Here is an 18,018-nt window from a genome sequence, read left to right on the forward strand (position 1 = left end):
AATGTTTAATTTTTAAATGTTTGCTTAATATTTCATCGTATGAATATAGATAATGATGAACATTTAGATTACTTTTTACTATTATAGTGTTGCAGTAAATATTTGTTTACATGTATCTTTTGGCCAATAAGCAAATATTTTTGTAAATCAGAATCCTAAAATTGAAATTGGATCAAAAGTTATATGCAATTGAAATTGAATAACTTTTCCTAAATCTAAAATACTATAGTCTTTTTTATATTGTCAGCATAAATGAATGCAGTTATGTAAATGAATATTTTTAGGCATTAAGTAAAATGTTCCATGGAAATTGAACTTTTAAGTTGTTTATACTTCTATGGAAATTGTTTACACTTTTAATAAAGAAGCATAAGTTTCTACAAAATACATTCTAATAGATGTATTCTATAACATTCTGTCTCAAGATTACTAGTAAATACTTCTTTGAACTGTAAAAGCAATCTTTCAATATTATAAGAAAGCTCTTGCTTTAGTAAATATTTAGAAACTCAACTTTATTATCATAAGAGAGAATAAGAACAGTGTAACAAGTTTTATGCATACTCCTTTGTAAACCCTCACCAGACTAATTGTTAATCTGGTGCCTTGCATTCCTCAAAGTATTTGTATCTGTTGTTTATAAGTTTTTATCAAGGTTTCAGCTAAAACAAATAAATTTGCTTCTGGTTTTAGCTTTAATTTGAACTGAAACTGTCAAAACTGAGTTTTGGGGACTTCACACCATTCATTTGGACATTTGATTCTCTATAGTGTTTTAAATTTTCATGCACTTAAATATATCATTATTTTATCATTATTTTTGATAGGCTTTCTTACTTTAGTCTTTTCTTTAGAAAGTAGAAAAATAAGATAAAACCCAAACTGGTCTGAAGCATATATACAATTTATATGTTTGCTCTTTGGTTCTTCTTTTTCTTTAGTTCCCACTGGGAATTTGAAGGTCCAACAATCATCTACTGTCCTTCTAGAAAAATGACAGAACAAGTTACAGCTGAACTTAGGAAACTGAATCTATCCTGTGAAACATACCATGCGGGCATGAGTTTTAGCAGAAGGAAAGACGTTCATCATAGGTTTGTGAGAGATGAAATTCAGGTATGAGGATCAATCATCATTGCTCTCCATTGTTCATAGTGGAAGTAGATATTTCTCAAATGTTTATTTACCAGATCTTTATTGAATACTTTCTTTGTGTTGAACATAAAGCAGTCCCTCTGATAAGTGTGGGAGAACAAACTTGCAGATTGGTGTAAATAGCCATCTGTACCTAGTGCTTAGGTGCACAGAGGAGGGAGGAATAGCTCTGTCAGGGTAGTTGTGTAATGGGGGTGGTCCATCCAGGAAAAATCAGTTAGAGTCCAAACATGTAAATAGAAGTTTTTCAAGTATGCCAGACCTGTAGGTGATGAGGGGAAAGGAATTGGTTATAGAATTCCAGGAAGAAGGACTAACAGGTGCAAAGACACTTTGATATGAGAACACATACTGGGTTCAGGAAATTGTGACTGGTTTGGAATGGTTGGAGGGAAACAGAATGTGGGGTAGGAATGGCACAAAGTATGGACAAAGAGGCAGGGTGGAACAGTTGGAGACTTGAGAGAACAGTTGAGTGGGTTGGTTGGCCAGGTTATAGATGGCTTTAAAACTTGCAAAGAAGCAGTCTCGGCTTAGTATCATATACCTGTTAGTTTTCCCTGACTACTTTAGCCTTAGAATTTTTAGTTTAAATACAATTTTATGTAATAGGTAAAACAGATTAAAGTAGAATAACTCTGGCTGAAGTTAATTTGAGGGAAAAGGAGGTCCAAGAGTCTCCAGACCTTGAAGACACTGCCTATTGGGGTCTTATAATTCTTGGAGTGCTGAAGAATCATTTGAAGATTATCATGATGTATTACTCTGTGTTTTTAAACAAGATAATGGGATTATAAAAACGTTAGACTGGCAGCAATAAGTTGGATTGATTTGAAGAAGAGACACTGAAGAAGGGAGAGGGTATCGATGCAGTTATTGTGAAATTCTATAGTTCCTGTCCTGATTGGAGTGGCTCAGTGGGTGTCATAGAGGATTTATTTGGGAGGATTTAAGTTCAAGGCACATGAGTAGGTTTAAGTCAACAACTTGACACTGTCAACATGAAATCCTCACTCTGTCACTATAAGTCCGGGTAAGAGCCTTCCCCTGAAGTTAAGAATTTAAAGTCAGCTCTCGCATTTTCTGTCCCACTGGTCATCCATTTCCTCTCTATCCATCTCTCTTTCTGATATCTAGTTGTTATCCACCCTCAGCTAATGTTGTTGAAAAGCTTAAGTATGGTTCATATTCACTGTCTCTAAAGTTCACTACACATAGTCATACTGTAATGCATACCCGCCTGAAAGCATCTAGTCTCTCTTTCCCTTCTTTCCAAGGATAGGAATACCATTCACAGCTGTTTAGAATAGAAATTTTATCCAAATTCTTCAGTGTTTATATTTTTGTTCTGTTATTTCAGTGTCTTGAATATTGTCAAATAACATTTATTAGCTGCTATTGCTACTACTGAATCTTAATCAGTCTTCAAGCCATTAACTGACCAATGGTTTCTTCTATCTTAATATATTAGTAATTATTCATTTAAAGTAAAACATCTCCCAGAACATGAAAGAGTACAATCTTTATTCATGTTACGTTGTGACAGGAGACTTTGTTGGACGCGCCTGATTTTCCTGCCAATACACAGCTTCATTAAAACATTAATGCTTTGAAAAATGGCTTAGGAAACTTCACAGTGATCATTTTCTGGAAGAGTACATGCGTGTATGTGTCATGGTATTCTCCCTTTCTGTGGCAGGATTCCACAAATTTTTATCCACATTACGAAAATTTAAAAATTGATACTGTTTTTTTATCCCTACGTGGATATCAGATACTCTGTTTTATCTGACAGCTGGCCCAATGTACTCCTACTTGGCCGTTATAAAGAATTCAGAAGCTTCATATTTGCATTGAAAGTTCTCAAACACTTTGTAAAGATGATGAAAATACGTTTCATCATCTATCTAGAAAGGTCAGGTGTTCCTGCAATTGATTACTTGCTACCGAGAATTGAATACCTACTGAGTGCATAATGTAGAGAATTCTAGATGTTCACTTTGGTGTGTTTTTACAGTTGCTATATACCTTAGTGTGGGTCTAAAAGTGGAGGTGACCCCCGTAGCTCTTAATGTCTTAGACTGAGTGATGCTTAGAATCTTAGATTTTCTAATTTTAGAAAAAAGTATACTTTTCTTTCTTATTTTTATAACCAGATCCAACCACATTTGCATGCGGATAGACGTTTTTAGTCTTAACCATTCATTTTTACTTTTACTCCTCACTTTTATTAGTTTTGTATCTTTTTGTATTTAATTTCCCCTTTCAAGATGCCTTGAGTCCTTTCTTTTTAGGAATGATGTTGTGAATAAATTATTTGATAAAATATCTTTACACCTGAGAGTTTATAAGGATAGTTTGAAAATCATGTCTGTAAAATAGGTGGATCTCACCTAAAAATAATATTATATAATTAAAATTAGAATTATTATTTTGTTGCTTATTGACCCTTAAATATAGCAAAATTGCCGAGTCTCATACAGCCAGAGCTTTTACTTAGTATGATACTCATTTCTATATTTACTTTTTTCTCATGTTTGTCATACTTTCTTTTACTTATTCAGCATTTCCTCCTTTCCTCCCTCCTTTCTTTTCTTCTTTCCTTCTTTTTTCTTCCTTTCGTATTCCTGGTCCATCTTAGCATGTAATCTTTCTTTATGAAATGGCATGCAAATAGGTCTACTGTGCTTACAGTGAAAAGCTTCAAGGCCTCATGTCTTTCCCACTTCTATTTCCAACTCCCAACCTTTTTAGCTGATTCTTTCGGTACTTTACCACTATATCGTGCCATAGTTTACATACATGGCTCCTATTTAATTTTTTGTTTATTTGTGTGTTAGTTGTAGGCATTATCTATTGACTCCTCTCTCTGAAAGATGAAAGGTTAGCTCTCTTTCACATTCTTTACTGCCCTTTTTTCTTACCTTGTCCATGTATTTCTAACCCCCTTTCCTCCTAATATGTTTATGTCATGATTTTGTCTAGATCAGTGTATACGGTTTACATAATTGTTACTCTGTAAATGCTTTTTATAATCTCTAAGCCATGTAGTATATTATGGCTATTTTTTTCTTATCTATTTGTATTTTTATTGTTAATACCTAAGAAAAAAATTTTCTATGTCTTCTCACTAATTCTTCCCTAAAATTTCCCACAAAGGTGTAAACTTACCTCAGTATATTCATAGATATGAGACATTCTATCGATTTTACCCTCTTAAAGATGCAGAGATAATGCATCATGTTTCATCCCACCATCTTTAATGAGAGACTTCCATCTTAGATTAATATTAGAGAATGTTAAGATGCTCTGCAATCAGGTAAGGACACTTGCAACTTCATTATAATGCAAAAGTTTTCTTTAATACAATAAATATTTTGAGGCTCTTTTGTGTCTTGTGTTCATAGAAGTTCAGATAAACCACTTTATTTACTATTTTTTATAGAGAGTGAACAGAAACCTCATTTCTAGTCACCAGTCCTTAATCTGTAAATCAGGCAGGTAGATAATCTATAAATGATGGTCGAAATCACATTAAATTCCAGTTTGTGCCAGGGACTTAAGTTAATGAACAAATTACTCTTACAAAAAGGTATAAATGTAAGGTTTTCATTCCGCTAAATATGTTTGTCAAACTGTGTTGTGATTTATTCTCAGTGTGTCATAGCTACCATAGCTTTTGGAATGGGCATTAATAAAGCTGACATCCGCCAAGTCATTCATTACGGTGCTCCTAAGGAAATGGAATCATATTATCAGGAGATTGGTAGAGCTGGTCGTGATGGACTTCAAAGTTCTTGTCACATCCTCTGGGCTCCTGCAGACATTAACTTAAATAGGTGAAAAAGCATTTATTGTTTTTACTCTTGCAGATTTCTTTCTTTCCGTATAAACCTCGAAAGTGTTTCAGGCTATTTCCAGTATTCCAAGTAATTTGTGAGCGTATTTAAAGTAAAAAAAAAAAAGAAGAAAAAAATAAACCTCCCCAGATCCAGAGGACATGTAGGAAGAACATTTGTGGTAAGAGTTGCCACTTGGAGGAGATGAGCTAATTTCAGCATGCCTTAGTGTGAGGAATTAACTAAATCAGGACAATACTTGGGCCTGTAACAGAGATCCTATGGAATACTTTCCTACCATTGTGCATTAATGAACAAGTTCTTTTCTCCTTCTCAGATCCTGTCAAGTTGCCATGTCTTCAGCCATAGTTACTTCAGCGACCACTGATTTTGTTACTGATTCTTTCTTCCCATGCTACAGTGGTGATTACTCCAGAGGACTTCTCTCAATCCCTATTTGACTCTTGTTACTATTTGTTTCCTTGGTTAGTTCCATGAGACCATAACAGTTCACACTGTGTGTGAATCATTGTGTTGCACTGTACTGATAGACTGCCATAAATCAATATTAAGTGTTCAATATCTAAGTACAGGAGAGCCATGCTACTTAAGTACTCAACAAGTAGTTTGTTGGCACTTAAGTTCTATGACATTTTTATTGTAAAGGAAAACATTATCTTGCAAAGATTTCAGGGCAGCATTTACCAACTTTGTTCCTTCATCCATAGGAAAAAGAATCTCAGGAGAAAAACCTATACATGGTAACCAATGGGCCTGCCAAGCTGATGAAGTATTTTCAGAGTACACCTTTATGTAGCTGAATACATTGAGATCTTGAATGGACATATTAGCTCATTTTAGTAAAATGATCAGAGAGTGCCTCTCACTACAGTTTTTGTTTTTATGCATTATTAAACAATGTGTTTTTGAGTGTCCACTGTGTTCCATGAACTATGCTATGTGTGGGAGATATAATAGTAAAGAAAAGCAAAGTACCTGCTTCCACAGAATTCAGTATAATGGGAATGGTAGTTCTTTAGAGAATCACATAACTGTGGATACATAGGCTTCATTTTACTGTTCTCCTTTTGTGTTTGAAAATGTCAACAATCAAAAGTTTTTAAAAAAGGAATCATGCAACATATTTAAAATTATAATTGTGTTAAGTGTTATGAAGGGAAATTGTATTGAGTAGTAAGAATATATAATGTTGTGTGGTATTTCCCAAGTTAAAAAGTTCAGATAAGGCTTCCTTGTGGAAGTGATGGTTCAGATCTGAAAGAAGAATAGGAATTAATTAGGTAAAAATGTTTGATGCAAATTTTAAGGTTTTCCTTCTGAGTAGTCAGTAGCTTTTCCTTAATATAGAAGATGACAAAACCGTCCTTTTTTTGTACAGAACAATTCTTGTTTTCCTTTAGACAGTTGTATCTGTCAAGCTTCTTATGAACTAATTTAAATAATTGGGATAGAACACAGCTGTACATGTTACTATTAAATATGGAATATATCAAACATAAGTTGATTCCTACCAGTTCTGATTTTATTTGTGTGTTTTGTTAAAGGTACTGAGGACATTAATATCCAGTTTTATATTGTGCATTTGAAGGTTCATCAATAAATACAATTCTTGTTTCTCTGGGTCTTAAAAGATATTTTAAGTGGTTATCTCATTAAGATTTAACAGGAAGTAACAGTGATGCAAATCAAATAGTGGTGCCAGAAACCCAGACTTGAATTTTGAGTACAGACAGGTTACCCTTTGCATCAATCCTGAGGAAACTAAAACTACAGGATTAATCAGGATAAGAAAGAATTGAGCAAGGATTCAGGAGGGCTCTGTATCATCCTGGTGACAACTCTTCTAGAAAAAACTAGAAAGTCTAAGAATAAATGAAGTTGCTCATTCTCACCTGGAAAGGTCAGTTACTCAGAAAATTTTTAGAGTCTATCTTATGCCATAATTCTTATCACTGAGAGAAGAAACTTGTCCAGTCATCATGTAATCTTCATGTAAATTTGCATTTTTAATTGCAGAATTCATACCATAGGCAAAGTCCCAATGTCTGCATTTGTTGTTACCTTAAATAGTCAAACCCCAAAGTTATTGTAATCTTTTTTTAAGAGAGAATAATTTGCAAAATAATCTCGGTCCAATAGATCTTTCACTGGATCCAAATGATTTCTATGAATGGTTTAGAATTTTTCTAATTTTCAAATTGTTTTTATTCTGTGGAATACCAGACTTATTTTTGTAGTCCCAAAAGAAGAATACATATTTATTTATTTATTTATTTGTTTTAAGAGTTACAGTTTTGTTTTCTCAAATTTGTCCTGACACTGATGAGATTAGTTAAATGTAGGTCGTCTGAACCAAATACAGGGAAGGATCCAGTTCTGAGAGTGTGGGTGTTTGTTTTCTTGTTTTTTTTCTATAGGAGGGAAACTAGGTGAACAAAACAAATAAAATAAAGCAAAAAAGAACTGATTTTTATTCCTTGAGGTAGAAAGAATGAGATTACAGTGGGCCCCCTTATCTGTATTTTCACTTTCTATAGTTTTAGTTACACCCACGTCCAAAATGTTAAATAGAAAATTCCAGAAATAATTAAATCAGTTTAATTATTTCTTTTAAAGTTTTAAATCAGTGGTGGTTTTGAGTAGTGTAATGAAATTTTGTGCCATCCGACTCAATCAGCTTCGACTCCCTTGGAATCATCCCTTTGTCCGGTGCATTCACGTTGTATTTACTCCCTGTCTGTTAGTCACTTGTTGCAGTATTGCAGTGTTTGTGTTCAGGTAACGCTTATTTTACTTAAGAATGGCCCCAAAGCACAAGAGTACTGTGCCTAATTTATAAATTAAACTTTTTCATAGGTATATACATATAGGAAAAAACATAATACATACAGGATTTGGTACTATTCTGCGGCTTCAGACATCCACTGGAGGTCTTGGAATGTATCCCTTGTGAATAAGGAGGAACTGTATATGGTTAACCTAGGAGCTAGAGTCAACAGTTGGAAGAGACTTTGGGGATAATTACATGGAAGGGCATGGTGGCTGGTGGTTTCAGATGACAAGAATGTTTTTGAATAACGGATCATTTATGTCTTCAGACTTTCCAGAACTCCTTGAGAATTATACAGAGGTATTTAATCAGTCAGAAGGTTGAATAGTCAAATTATTAGTGAGTGAAGTTTATTTTGATGAGGATTTTACTAACACTGTCCCTTAGATATGACAAGTAAATCATTGCTTTCTTTTGAAATATCTGAAACCTAGTTAACATGGACTTTTATTTTTTCCTGCAAAGATATGCAAAGCTGTTTGGGAGATTGTCGTCATCTGATATTTGATATTCATGGGCTGTCTTCACAGAAGACTAGAAATTAACAGTCATGATGAATTATGGCAGCATTGACTTTAAAAAACACAAACACCTCTTTAATATTATTTAACAATTTTGAATAAATTTGATATGGCAAACAAATCAGTTTTAATTGATTGAGAAAGGAACTTAATTCTAATACTTTACTGGTGTCCCGTAATAACCCATAATACTAAGAGACAGTTTTGGAGGGCAAGGAGTCCTGAAGAGCTGATAGATATAAAGGTCAAATTTCAGCTTCTTTCAGTATTCCTTACATCAATGCTTTTAGTTTCTCATACAAAATAAATTAAAATAAAGAATTACTTTTTTACTGGGAAAAGGTAAAAATTAATAAATTGTAGAAGCCTTGTTTGAATCCAAAAAGTGTGTGACATGTAAATTGAAATGAAAAACCTTAGAGTTTATGATACTTTTTCAAAGCAGCTAAAGAATTGATACTTGGACACAGGAAGAATTTTTTCAAAAATAATTTTTATAAAATCAGAAAAATGTTTACCTCTTGTTGGGGGCATTGACTGGAAAGGAATATAACAGAACTTTCTGAGATGCTAGAAATGTTTTTTATCTTGATAGGGTGTGGGTTTTGTAGGTAGTGAAAAATAAATAGTAATAAATAAGTAAATAAAAAGTAAGAAAGTTGCCAATACAGTTTTACATATTCCTGTGATGTTTTTAATCAACAGGCACCTCCTTACTGAGATACGTAATGAGAAGTTTCGATTATATAAATTAAAGATGATGGCAAAGATGGAAAAATATCTTCATTCTAGCAGATGTAGGAGACAGTATGTATTATTTATTTTATGCCAATAACATGGATTTATGGATGATGCTCTTTTAAGAAAACAATTTGGCTAAATAATTATCCATATTTTGAAAAAATATTTTGTTGCTGTTATATATGTGCTGAATTTTTAAGGCTAACTTCTTTGTGTCTGAATAAACTGAAGTCAAATAATGAGGTCCCAAGTGAATCAATTAATGATGATTTTACCTCATTATTTTCAGGAATGAACTTAACATATATGTTTCTGTTCTTTTTTTTAATTTAAAATTTTGTCTTGGGTAGAATCATCTTGTCTCATTTTGAGGACAAACAAGTACAAAAAGCCTCCTTGGGAATTACGGGAACTGAAAAATGCTGTGATAATTGCAGATCCAGGTAAAGATTTCTTATTATAGATGGACATTCTAAAAGTCTTTGTTTCTCTTCCTTTTCATATTTAATTGAATTTTTGTTGAATGATAAGTATTTCAGTTTTTTAAACAAAACAAGGAATATATTTAGATATAAGAGAAAGCAAACAATATTAAAGTACTTTGCTTCAAAAATAGATAAAGCAATAAAATGGTAGGCCTACATCGAAACATATCAATAGTTATATTAAATGTAAATGATCTAAAATATTATTTAAAGGCATACGTTGTAAGAATTGGTTTAAAAACATGACCCTGTTCTATATGTTGTCCACAAGAAATCCACTATAATTATATAGATAAGTTTAAAAAAGAATGAAACATTACATTCCATGAAAACATTAATCAAAAGGAAGCTGGAGTTGTTACTTTAATATCAGACAATGGAGACTTTGGAGCAAAGAATATTATCAGGATAAAGAAGGATACTATATGATGTAAAAGAATCATTTCACCAATGTATCAGTCAGGGTTCACCAGAGAAACAGGACCATTGATATCATATATATACATATATATACACACACACACACACACACACATATATATGCTATATATGCGGGGGAGAGGAAGAACAAATGTAGGGAGAGAGGGATGAGGGGACTGATTTTGAAGAATTAGCTCATGAAATTGTGGGGGTTGACAAGTCTGATATTTGTAGAGCAGGTCAATAGACTGGAAACTCAGGCAAGAGGTGATGTTGCAGGCTTGAGGCAGAATTTCTTCTCTAGCAAACCTAGTTTTTACCCTTTATTCCTGCCACTGAGTGGATGAGGCCCACCCACATTGACAGTAATCTATGCTTAAAGTCAACTGATTGTGAATGCTAATCACGTCTACAGAGTATTTTACAGCAACATCTAGATTAGTGTTTGACCAAACAACTGAGCATCATAGGCTAGCCAAGTTCATGCATAATATTAATCATCACGACCAAGAGGACATCATCCTAAATATATATATATACACATTTGTGTGTGTGTGTGTATATATATCTACTTAACAAAAAGACTGACAGAAGCAAAAGGAGAAATAGAGAAACCTACAGTTAAATTTGGTGACTTCCAACATCTCTCAATAATCAATAAAACTAACAGACCAAAAAATCAGTAAGAAGACAGAAGCAATGAACAGGACTATCAACATGCTGGATCTCATTGACTTTTATAGAACATTCTACCCAACAACAGTAGAGTACACATTCTTTTCAAGTGCAGATGCAATATTCATGAACAGGGATCATATTCAGAGTCATAAACCTTAACAAATTTAAGAATCTTGTATTTGTATATTTTTTCACTAGAATGGAATTAAACTAGAAAGCAATTAACAGAAAAATAACAAAAAAGTCTCTAAACCTTAGAAATTAAATAACACACTTCTAAATAAATGCATGAGTCAAAAAGGAAGTCTCAAGGCAAATCAGAAAATGTTTTGAACTGAATGAAATGAAAATACAAAATGTGTGAGATGCAGCTAATGCAATACTGAGAAGGAAATTTATAGTATTAAATACCTATATTATAAAAGAAGAAAGGTCTTAAATCAATACCTAAGCTTCCATCTTAAGCAACAGGCAAATAAGAGCAAAATAAATTAAAAGGAAGCAAACAGAAGGAAATAATAAAGAACATAAGTCAATGAATAGAAAAGCTATGGTCATACCACTGTTCTCCAGCCTGGGTGACAGAGTGAGACCCTATGTCAAAAAAAAAAAATGAAAATAAAAACAAACCAAGCAGCATGCAGCATTCATTGTCAATGAATAGAAAATGGAAAAACAATAGAGAAAAATCAAAGAACTCAAAAGCTCATTCTATGTGAAGATCAACAAAAATGATATGAACTTCTAACAAGACTGACAGAAAGAGAAGAGACACAGAAGACCAAGACCAGGAATGAAAGAGGGAATTTCACTACAGACCCCCCAGGTATTACCAGGGATGATAAGGGAACACTGAAAAACTCAGAACATAACTGTAATAATCTAGACGAAATGGATCAATTTTTTGATAATCTCAAGCTAATTAAACTTACACTGAATTAGATAACCTACATAGCGTTACAACCATTACAGGGATTGAATTCTATGTTAAAAATCTCTGAAAATAAAATTCCCTAGCCCAAAGAGTTTCAATGACAAATTCTACCAAACATTCAGAAGACAAAATAATACCAATTCTATAGCACGATTCCATTTATATAATACTCTTTGAGACATAAAACTATACTAGAGGGATGAAGAAAAGATCAGTGGTTATCAGAGATTAGGGGGAGGGAGAAGGTATGATTCCAAAGGATTGTACAAGGCGGTATTTTGGAGTGATAGATTTGTCGTGCCCTGATTGTGATGGGAGTTAGATGAATCTATGGATGTCTTAAAATTTGTAGAACTTAACACATACATACAACCAATTTGCCTATGTTAATTGAAAAAATAGAATAAAAACAAATTATTTACCTAGTTGGGTTAGCTACATGCATAAGTTCAATAGCTGCATTACTGTAAGACAAAAGAGGCATCATTAGGGATGGAGTTGTTCTCTGTGTAATGGCAAATAGTTCCTTCACTAAGAAGACAGAATTGTTCTATGCACCTTTGAAACACACACACACACACACACACACAACCAACGAACAGTAACTTGCCTGGTGCAGTGACTCATACTTGTAGTATCGGTACTTTGGGAGGCTGAGGTGGGAGGATCACTTGAGACCAGGATTTTTGAGACCAGTCTGGGCAAAAAAGTGAGACTGTGTCTCTACAAAAGTAAAAGATAAAATAAAATAAAATTAGCTAGGCATAGTGTCATGTCATGTGCCTCTAGTCCCAGCTACTCTGGAGGCTGAGGTGGGAAGATCGCTTGAGCCTGAAAAGTGAAGACTGCAGTTGCAGTGAGCTGTGATGGCACCACTATGCTCCAGGCTGGGCATCAGAGTAGGAGTCTGTCTCACATAAAAAAATAAATGAATAATAATTAAAAAAAACTTGTCTGGGTGTGGTGGCTCACACCTGTAGTCCCAGCACTTTGGAAGGCCGAGGCAGGAGGATTGCTTGAACCCAAGACTTTGAGAACAGCCTGGGCAACATAGCAGGACCCCATCTCTATTAAAAAAAAAAACAACCTTAAAAATCCAGCAAATACATAAAGCACAAAACTGACAGAAGAGGTGGAGAAATCAATAAATCTACCATCAAAGTGGAAGAATTTGATATAATTTTTAGTTATTGTTAGGGTAAACAATCCAAAGATTAGTACACTATAGAAAATTTGGCCAACATAGTAACAAGTTTGATTTATCGGATACATAGTATATAGAGCCCTAGACCAAGCAACTATAGCAGTGTGTCTCCAGTGTTTTTACTTCATGACCCACATAGCAAATGATATGTGTATGTAACACACTGAGCTAATTGTCAGAGTTCAGTTTCTGTCCAAAACCCTAAGATCTGGAGTGATTAACCTTTCAGCACACTTACAACTCACTTGTTTGTAAGCACACTGATTGAGAAGCCTGAAAGACTTCCCTCCTTAAACATACATGGAATTTTTCTAAAAACTTATGTATTGGGCTGGGCGCAGTGGCTCACGCCTGTAATCCCAGCACTTTGGGAGGCCGAGGCGGGCGGATCACGAGGTCAGGAGATCGAGACCATCCTGGCTAACACGGTGAAACCCCGTCTCTACTAAAAATGCAAAAAATTAGCCAGGCGTGGTGGCAGGCGCCTGTAGTCCCAGCTACTCTGGAGGCTGAGGCAGGAGAATCGCTTGAACCCGGGAGGTGGAGGTTGCAGTGAGTGATTGGGCCACTGCACTCCAGCCTGGAAACGGAGCGACACTGTGTCTCAAAAAAAAGGAAAACAAAAAACAAACAAAAAAAAACTGGTAAAGGGGCCCAGTGGCTCACACCTGTCATTCCAGCTCTTTGGGAGACTGAGGAGAGAGGATCAGTTGAGGCCAGGAGTTCAAGACCAGTCCGGGCAATATAATGAGACCCCATCTCTACAAAATTTTAACAACAACAACAACAAATCTGGTAAGAGGCAGCATGAACAGTACTTTGTGGGAGTTTGATAGCTTGAAATACTCATAATTGAAAAGAAAATTTATCAGCTAAGCATCTCACTAAAGAGATTAGAATAGGAGAATAAACCTAAGCGTAGTTTTTTCCCCAAACATTATTATATCTGGATATTGAATGCATTCTTACTGCTATTTCAAAGATACTTACTCTAAGGAAAGCAATTGAATTAGGTAGTTGAACTCTATAGTAGATTTTCTTTAATGAGTCCTTTTGTTCTCAACCTACTTAAATAATTCTTACTTGAATTTATGATAATTTCAGATCTACCCAAAGAGTGACTCAGGAATTTAACTTATAAATCTACTAAATGAAAGGTTTATAATATTCGTGTCATATTTTACAGTCATTAGCGTTTAACAATTTATAGCATAGGATTTGGGTGTTTTTTTTTTCATTTTAAACAAGAAGTTTATTTAAACAAGACACTTGACTAAGGGAAAACTATCTTGGAGTTATTATTACTAGAGTAATTTATTTCTACTTAAAGACAGATTGCCCCACACGTAACAGCTACATAAAAATGGTTGTAAAATTGTCCTTGGGTTTACAATGATTAATGAAAAACATTAAAATGTTTTAAATTAAATTAAATTTAAATTAAAATCTTTGAACAAGGTATGCAAAGATTTTTATATTGTTTTTTGCTAAAACCGTGACAGCAAAATAACATCCTGGAGTATAAAGGTAAGAGCTGAATGAGCAGGCCACTAGGGGACAAAGGGAGTCTTTTCACAGAACCAGTGCTTCTTTTCCCCACCCCATCCCTATTCGAAGTCAATCTAAACATACTATTATCTATTTAGTTTAAAAAGAAAAAAAGCAAAGCAATGTATGCTTGTGGACATACACCAGATACTTTATGTGCAATAAGAGGAGGAGGAAGGGGGAAATGAAAGAATAGAGAAAACTCTATGTAGTCAGGATGTGGTGGAACCAAATTGCAACTTTCTTTTTTTTCCTTTTTTTTTTTTTTTTTTTTTTTTTTTAAGAGGGAGTTTTGCTCTTGTCACCCAGGCTAGAATGTAGTAGTGTGATCTTCGCTCCCTGCAACCTCCACCTGTCAGGTTTAAGCCATTCTCCTGCCTCAGCCTCCCGAGTAGCTGGGATTACAGGTGTATGCCACCATGCCTGGCTAATTTTTGTATTTTTAGTAGAGATGGGGTTTCACCATGTTGACCAGGCTGGCCTCAAACGCCTGACCTCAGGTGATCCACCCACCTCAACTTCCCAAAATGCTGGGATTACAGGCATGAGCTACCACGCCCGGCCAAATTACAGCTTTCTAATTGAGACTGTATTCTTGGTCTGGAAGAGCAGAGTTCTGCAGTAAAGTAGCCCGTCCCCCTTTTAGTAGACATCTCCATGTCTGCTGCTGGAACACATCAGTTTTATCTTAAGCCTCACTTCCAAATGTACAGATGTGTCTGGTTTGTTGATTGGCTACCTGTCAAATTGAAACCTGATCTGCCTCATTGACAAACCCTGTCCCTCACAATAGGCTTTCATTGGTTTACTAAGTGGTACACGGCTCTTCATCTCAAACTGCACCACAGTGCCATCCTGCTCTACCACCTTCAAATAAACAGTATCCTTGTTCTCAGCCTTGACTCTTTCCTTGGGCTTTTTGTGGACCCTGGTGAGTGTGGCAGTCTCCTCAGCTGCTGCTTCACAAAAGAGGTACCAGGTCTGCCCCGAATGAGTGAGCCCCTGAACAGCACCAGGAGTGGCAGAAGAGGCAGCAACTGAGATGTGTTTTTTCTAAGCTGAAAGCCTTTTTGTTTGTTTGTTTGCAACAAATCTTTTTTTGCAACACACCTTTAACACTAAAGTCCAATATTTATATAATTGGTCAAGTAAGTGCAGCTGTTCTAGCTATAAATACAGCAACTGTGCTTGCTTGTACTGTTATTAACATTATTCCTTTCTGTGGTCTGAGTTACCTCCCATGAAACTTGCTTCTAGGGCACTAGGATTGAGAACCATCAACATAACATATCTGTTATGCTACAATAGTTTATTGTTCATATTTTTGATATTTACATACTCGGGTATAATGAATTTTATTCGTAGCTTCTGAAGCAGTTGGCGCATTTGAGATATTTTTTTCTTGGCTAATTGTTATGCTAAATCTTTTGATTTCTAAAGATACATGCCTTGGCTAAGCTTTCTTCGTATGTTATTGTTTTTATTTAGATTGGGTCATTGCTATTCCATGGGTGACTCAGAGGATACATCCTGGGACTTTGGTCCACAAGCATTTCAGCTTTTGTCTGCTGTGGATATCTTAGGGGGGAAATTTGGAATTGGGCTTCCAATTTTATTTCTCCGAGGATCTGTAAGTATACCTGTGAATTCCCTTCATAGATCTTCTTTTACTTATATTACACTTTCTTCAGAGGTTTGCAGTATTATGATTGTAGCTTTGACTTCAGATGGGTTACTAGGAACTCACAGAATCTTACTAAGTTCCTGTTAAACACTACATTTGTTACTTTGGATAAAACCCGTGTGTATGGCATCTTCTGCTGTTTTCATGTTCCAAGTCTATGTTCAGCTCTGCAGCTCAGTCTAGAAGCATTGTGTTAGTTTATCACATTGCATCGGTGTGAATCCCTAGACTCGTCTTGCTTAGGATAATTAGGAAAAGTTAACTTTCATTGTGTCAAGGGACAGGTAAAACAAAATTGTCCTTTTGTCCAGAAAACTACTAAATTCTTCAAGGAAAAGTTTAGTTATATGGATTATTTTGTAAATGTCTAATTTCAATAACAATATTTGGGACATATTTTTCCTTCTGTTTCCTATTGGAAGTATTTAAAGTTTTAAGAAAATAGTGGTTTTTGCCTTTACTAATGAATAAATAATCAGTTAAATTCAGCTACTTTTTTTTGGAGTAATTGATGTTCCAGTATTCTCCTGAACAACCATAGGTACAAATGTGAATAAGATAGGACCCTTGCAGTCCAAGAGCTTGTTCTGTAGTCCTTTTCTTTATATGATATTTTTCCCCCTGATTTAGAAGTATATAAAGCAAAGCTAAGTATTACGCACTGATATTGGCTGAATAAATCAAGAGCGAGAGATAGGATACTTTGCAAATATGCATACTTATTAAAATATACTTTAGAGATTAAAATTCTCATTTCTAATGTAGAATAGGTAAGCATTTATTTGTGAAATACTCGAATGCTTCGTGTAAATACTTTCTGAGTCTGTATTTTTAAAAGGGAACATACTTATTAAATTAGTTGTGAAATACTTTTAATGAAATATATTGAAAACTTCTGTTGATTTTTCATGTACTGATGTTTTTAGATTCTAAATGGAGTTTAACATTTTGTTTGTAAATCACAAGTTGGATTAGAAATTTAATAGTAGAAGTGTTGCCTAAGGAACTATTTTAGGTGCTGTGAGTGAAACTGTATGTTTTATAACAAGAATTTTAGTTGTAAGGGACAGCTTAAATATAATTGAGATCTATGAAAATGTATTCTGTCTCTATCACCTTCAAAACCTTTGTATCCCAGTTGAATGTATAATTTATAAAAATTATTTTTGTTTTAATTTGCTATAATCCAGCCATATCCAGTATCAACAAATAAGTCTAAGTAGGCTCCTTGACAAACTTGAACTGGCCACAAGAGAGATCAGATTTCACCTATTAAAAAACCAAATCAGACCACTTATACTGACAGTCTCTTCTGGGAGTCCTCAAATTAAGAAGTTTATCCTTTGTGAAATATTATAGTACCCTTGCTAGACAAAAGTAAAACTTTTCTAAAAGTACCACTTAATGAAAATCTGTAGACACTAAATGCAATGAAAATAAGGCAATTTTTTTTTCTCCCCATTTCAGTGATCTTGGTATCCTGGGATATTGTTTTTAAAATTATCATTATAATTCCTTTGAGAATTTAGTAAAATGTTCCCTTTAACCAACTTAGGAAAAATTAATATCTTTGTATGTGATTTTGATCTGTAAAATAAACATTTTAAACTGGGAATAATTGGAGTTTAAAGAGATTAAATATGTAACATATAGTAGCAGCATATAATTATCTCTCTCTCTTTTTTTAAATTTTTTGATTTTTTTTTTTTTTTGAGATAGAGTCTTGCTTTGTCACCCAGGCTGGAGTGCAGTGGTGCGATCTTGGCTCACTGCACGCCCCACCTCCCGGGTTCATGCCATTCTCCTGCCTCAGCCTCCCAAGTAGCTGGGACTACAGGCACCCACCACCATGCCCGGCTAATTTTTTGTATTTTTAGTAGAGATGGGGTTTCACTGTGTTAGCCAGGATGGTCTCAATCTCCTGACTTTGTGATCTGCCCACCTCAGCCTCCCTAAGT

The 18,018-nt window shown here is 34.6% G+C and overlaps 1 protein-coding gene across 10 annotated transcripts in view; it reads left to right on the forward strand.

The window, feature by feature from the left end:
* The window catches only part of WRN (WRN RecQ like helicase), a 140,861-nt gene that overhangs the window by 83,065 nt on the left and 39,778 nt on the right, over positions 1-18,018 (forward strand). For all 10 annotated transcript variants that reach the window (XM_037983618.2, XM_037983614.2, XM_007962111.3 and 7 more), the window contains 5 exons: positions 942-1,116; positions 4,813-4,994; positions 9,072-9,173; positions 9,458-9,550; positions 15,865-16,006. In XM_037983618.2, the coding sequence (XP_037839546.2) occupies positions 942-1,116; positions 4,813-4,994; positions 9,072-9,173; positions 9,458-9,550; positions 15,865-16,006 (694 nt within the window). The remainder of the gene's footprint in view (positions 1-941; positions 1,117-4,812; positions 4,995-9,071; positions 9,174-9,457; positions 9,551-15,864; positions 16,007-18,018) is intronic.

The sequence above is a fragment of the Chlorocebus sabaeus genome, chromosome 8, assembly GCF_047675955.1.
Source record: "Chlorocebus sabaeus isolate Y175 chromosome 8, mChlSab1.0.hap1, whole genome shotgun sequence".
Taxonomy (NCBI): domain Eukaryota; kingdom Metazoa; phylum Chordata; class Mammalia; order Primates; family Cercopithecidae; genus Chlorocebus; species Chlorocebus sabaeus.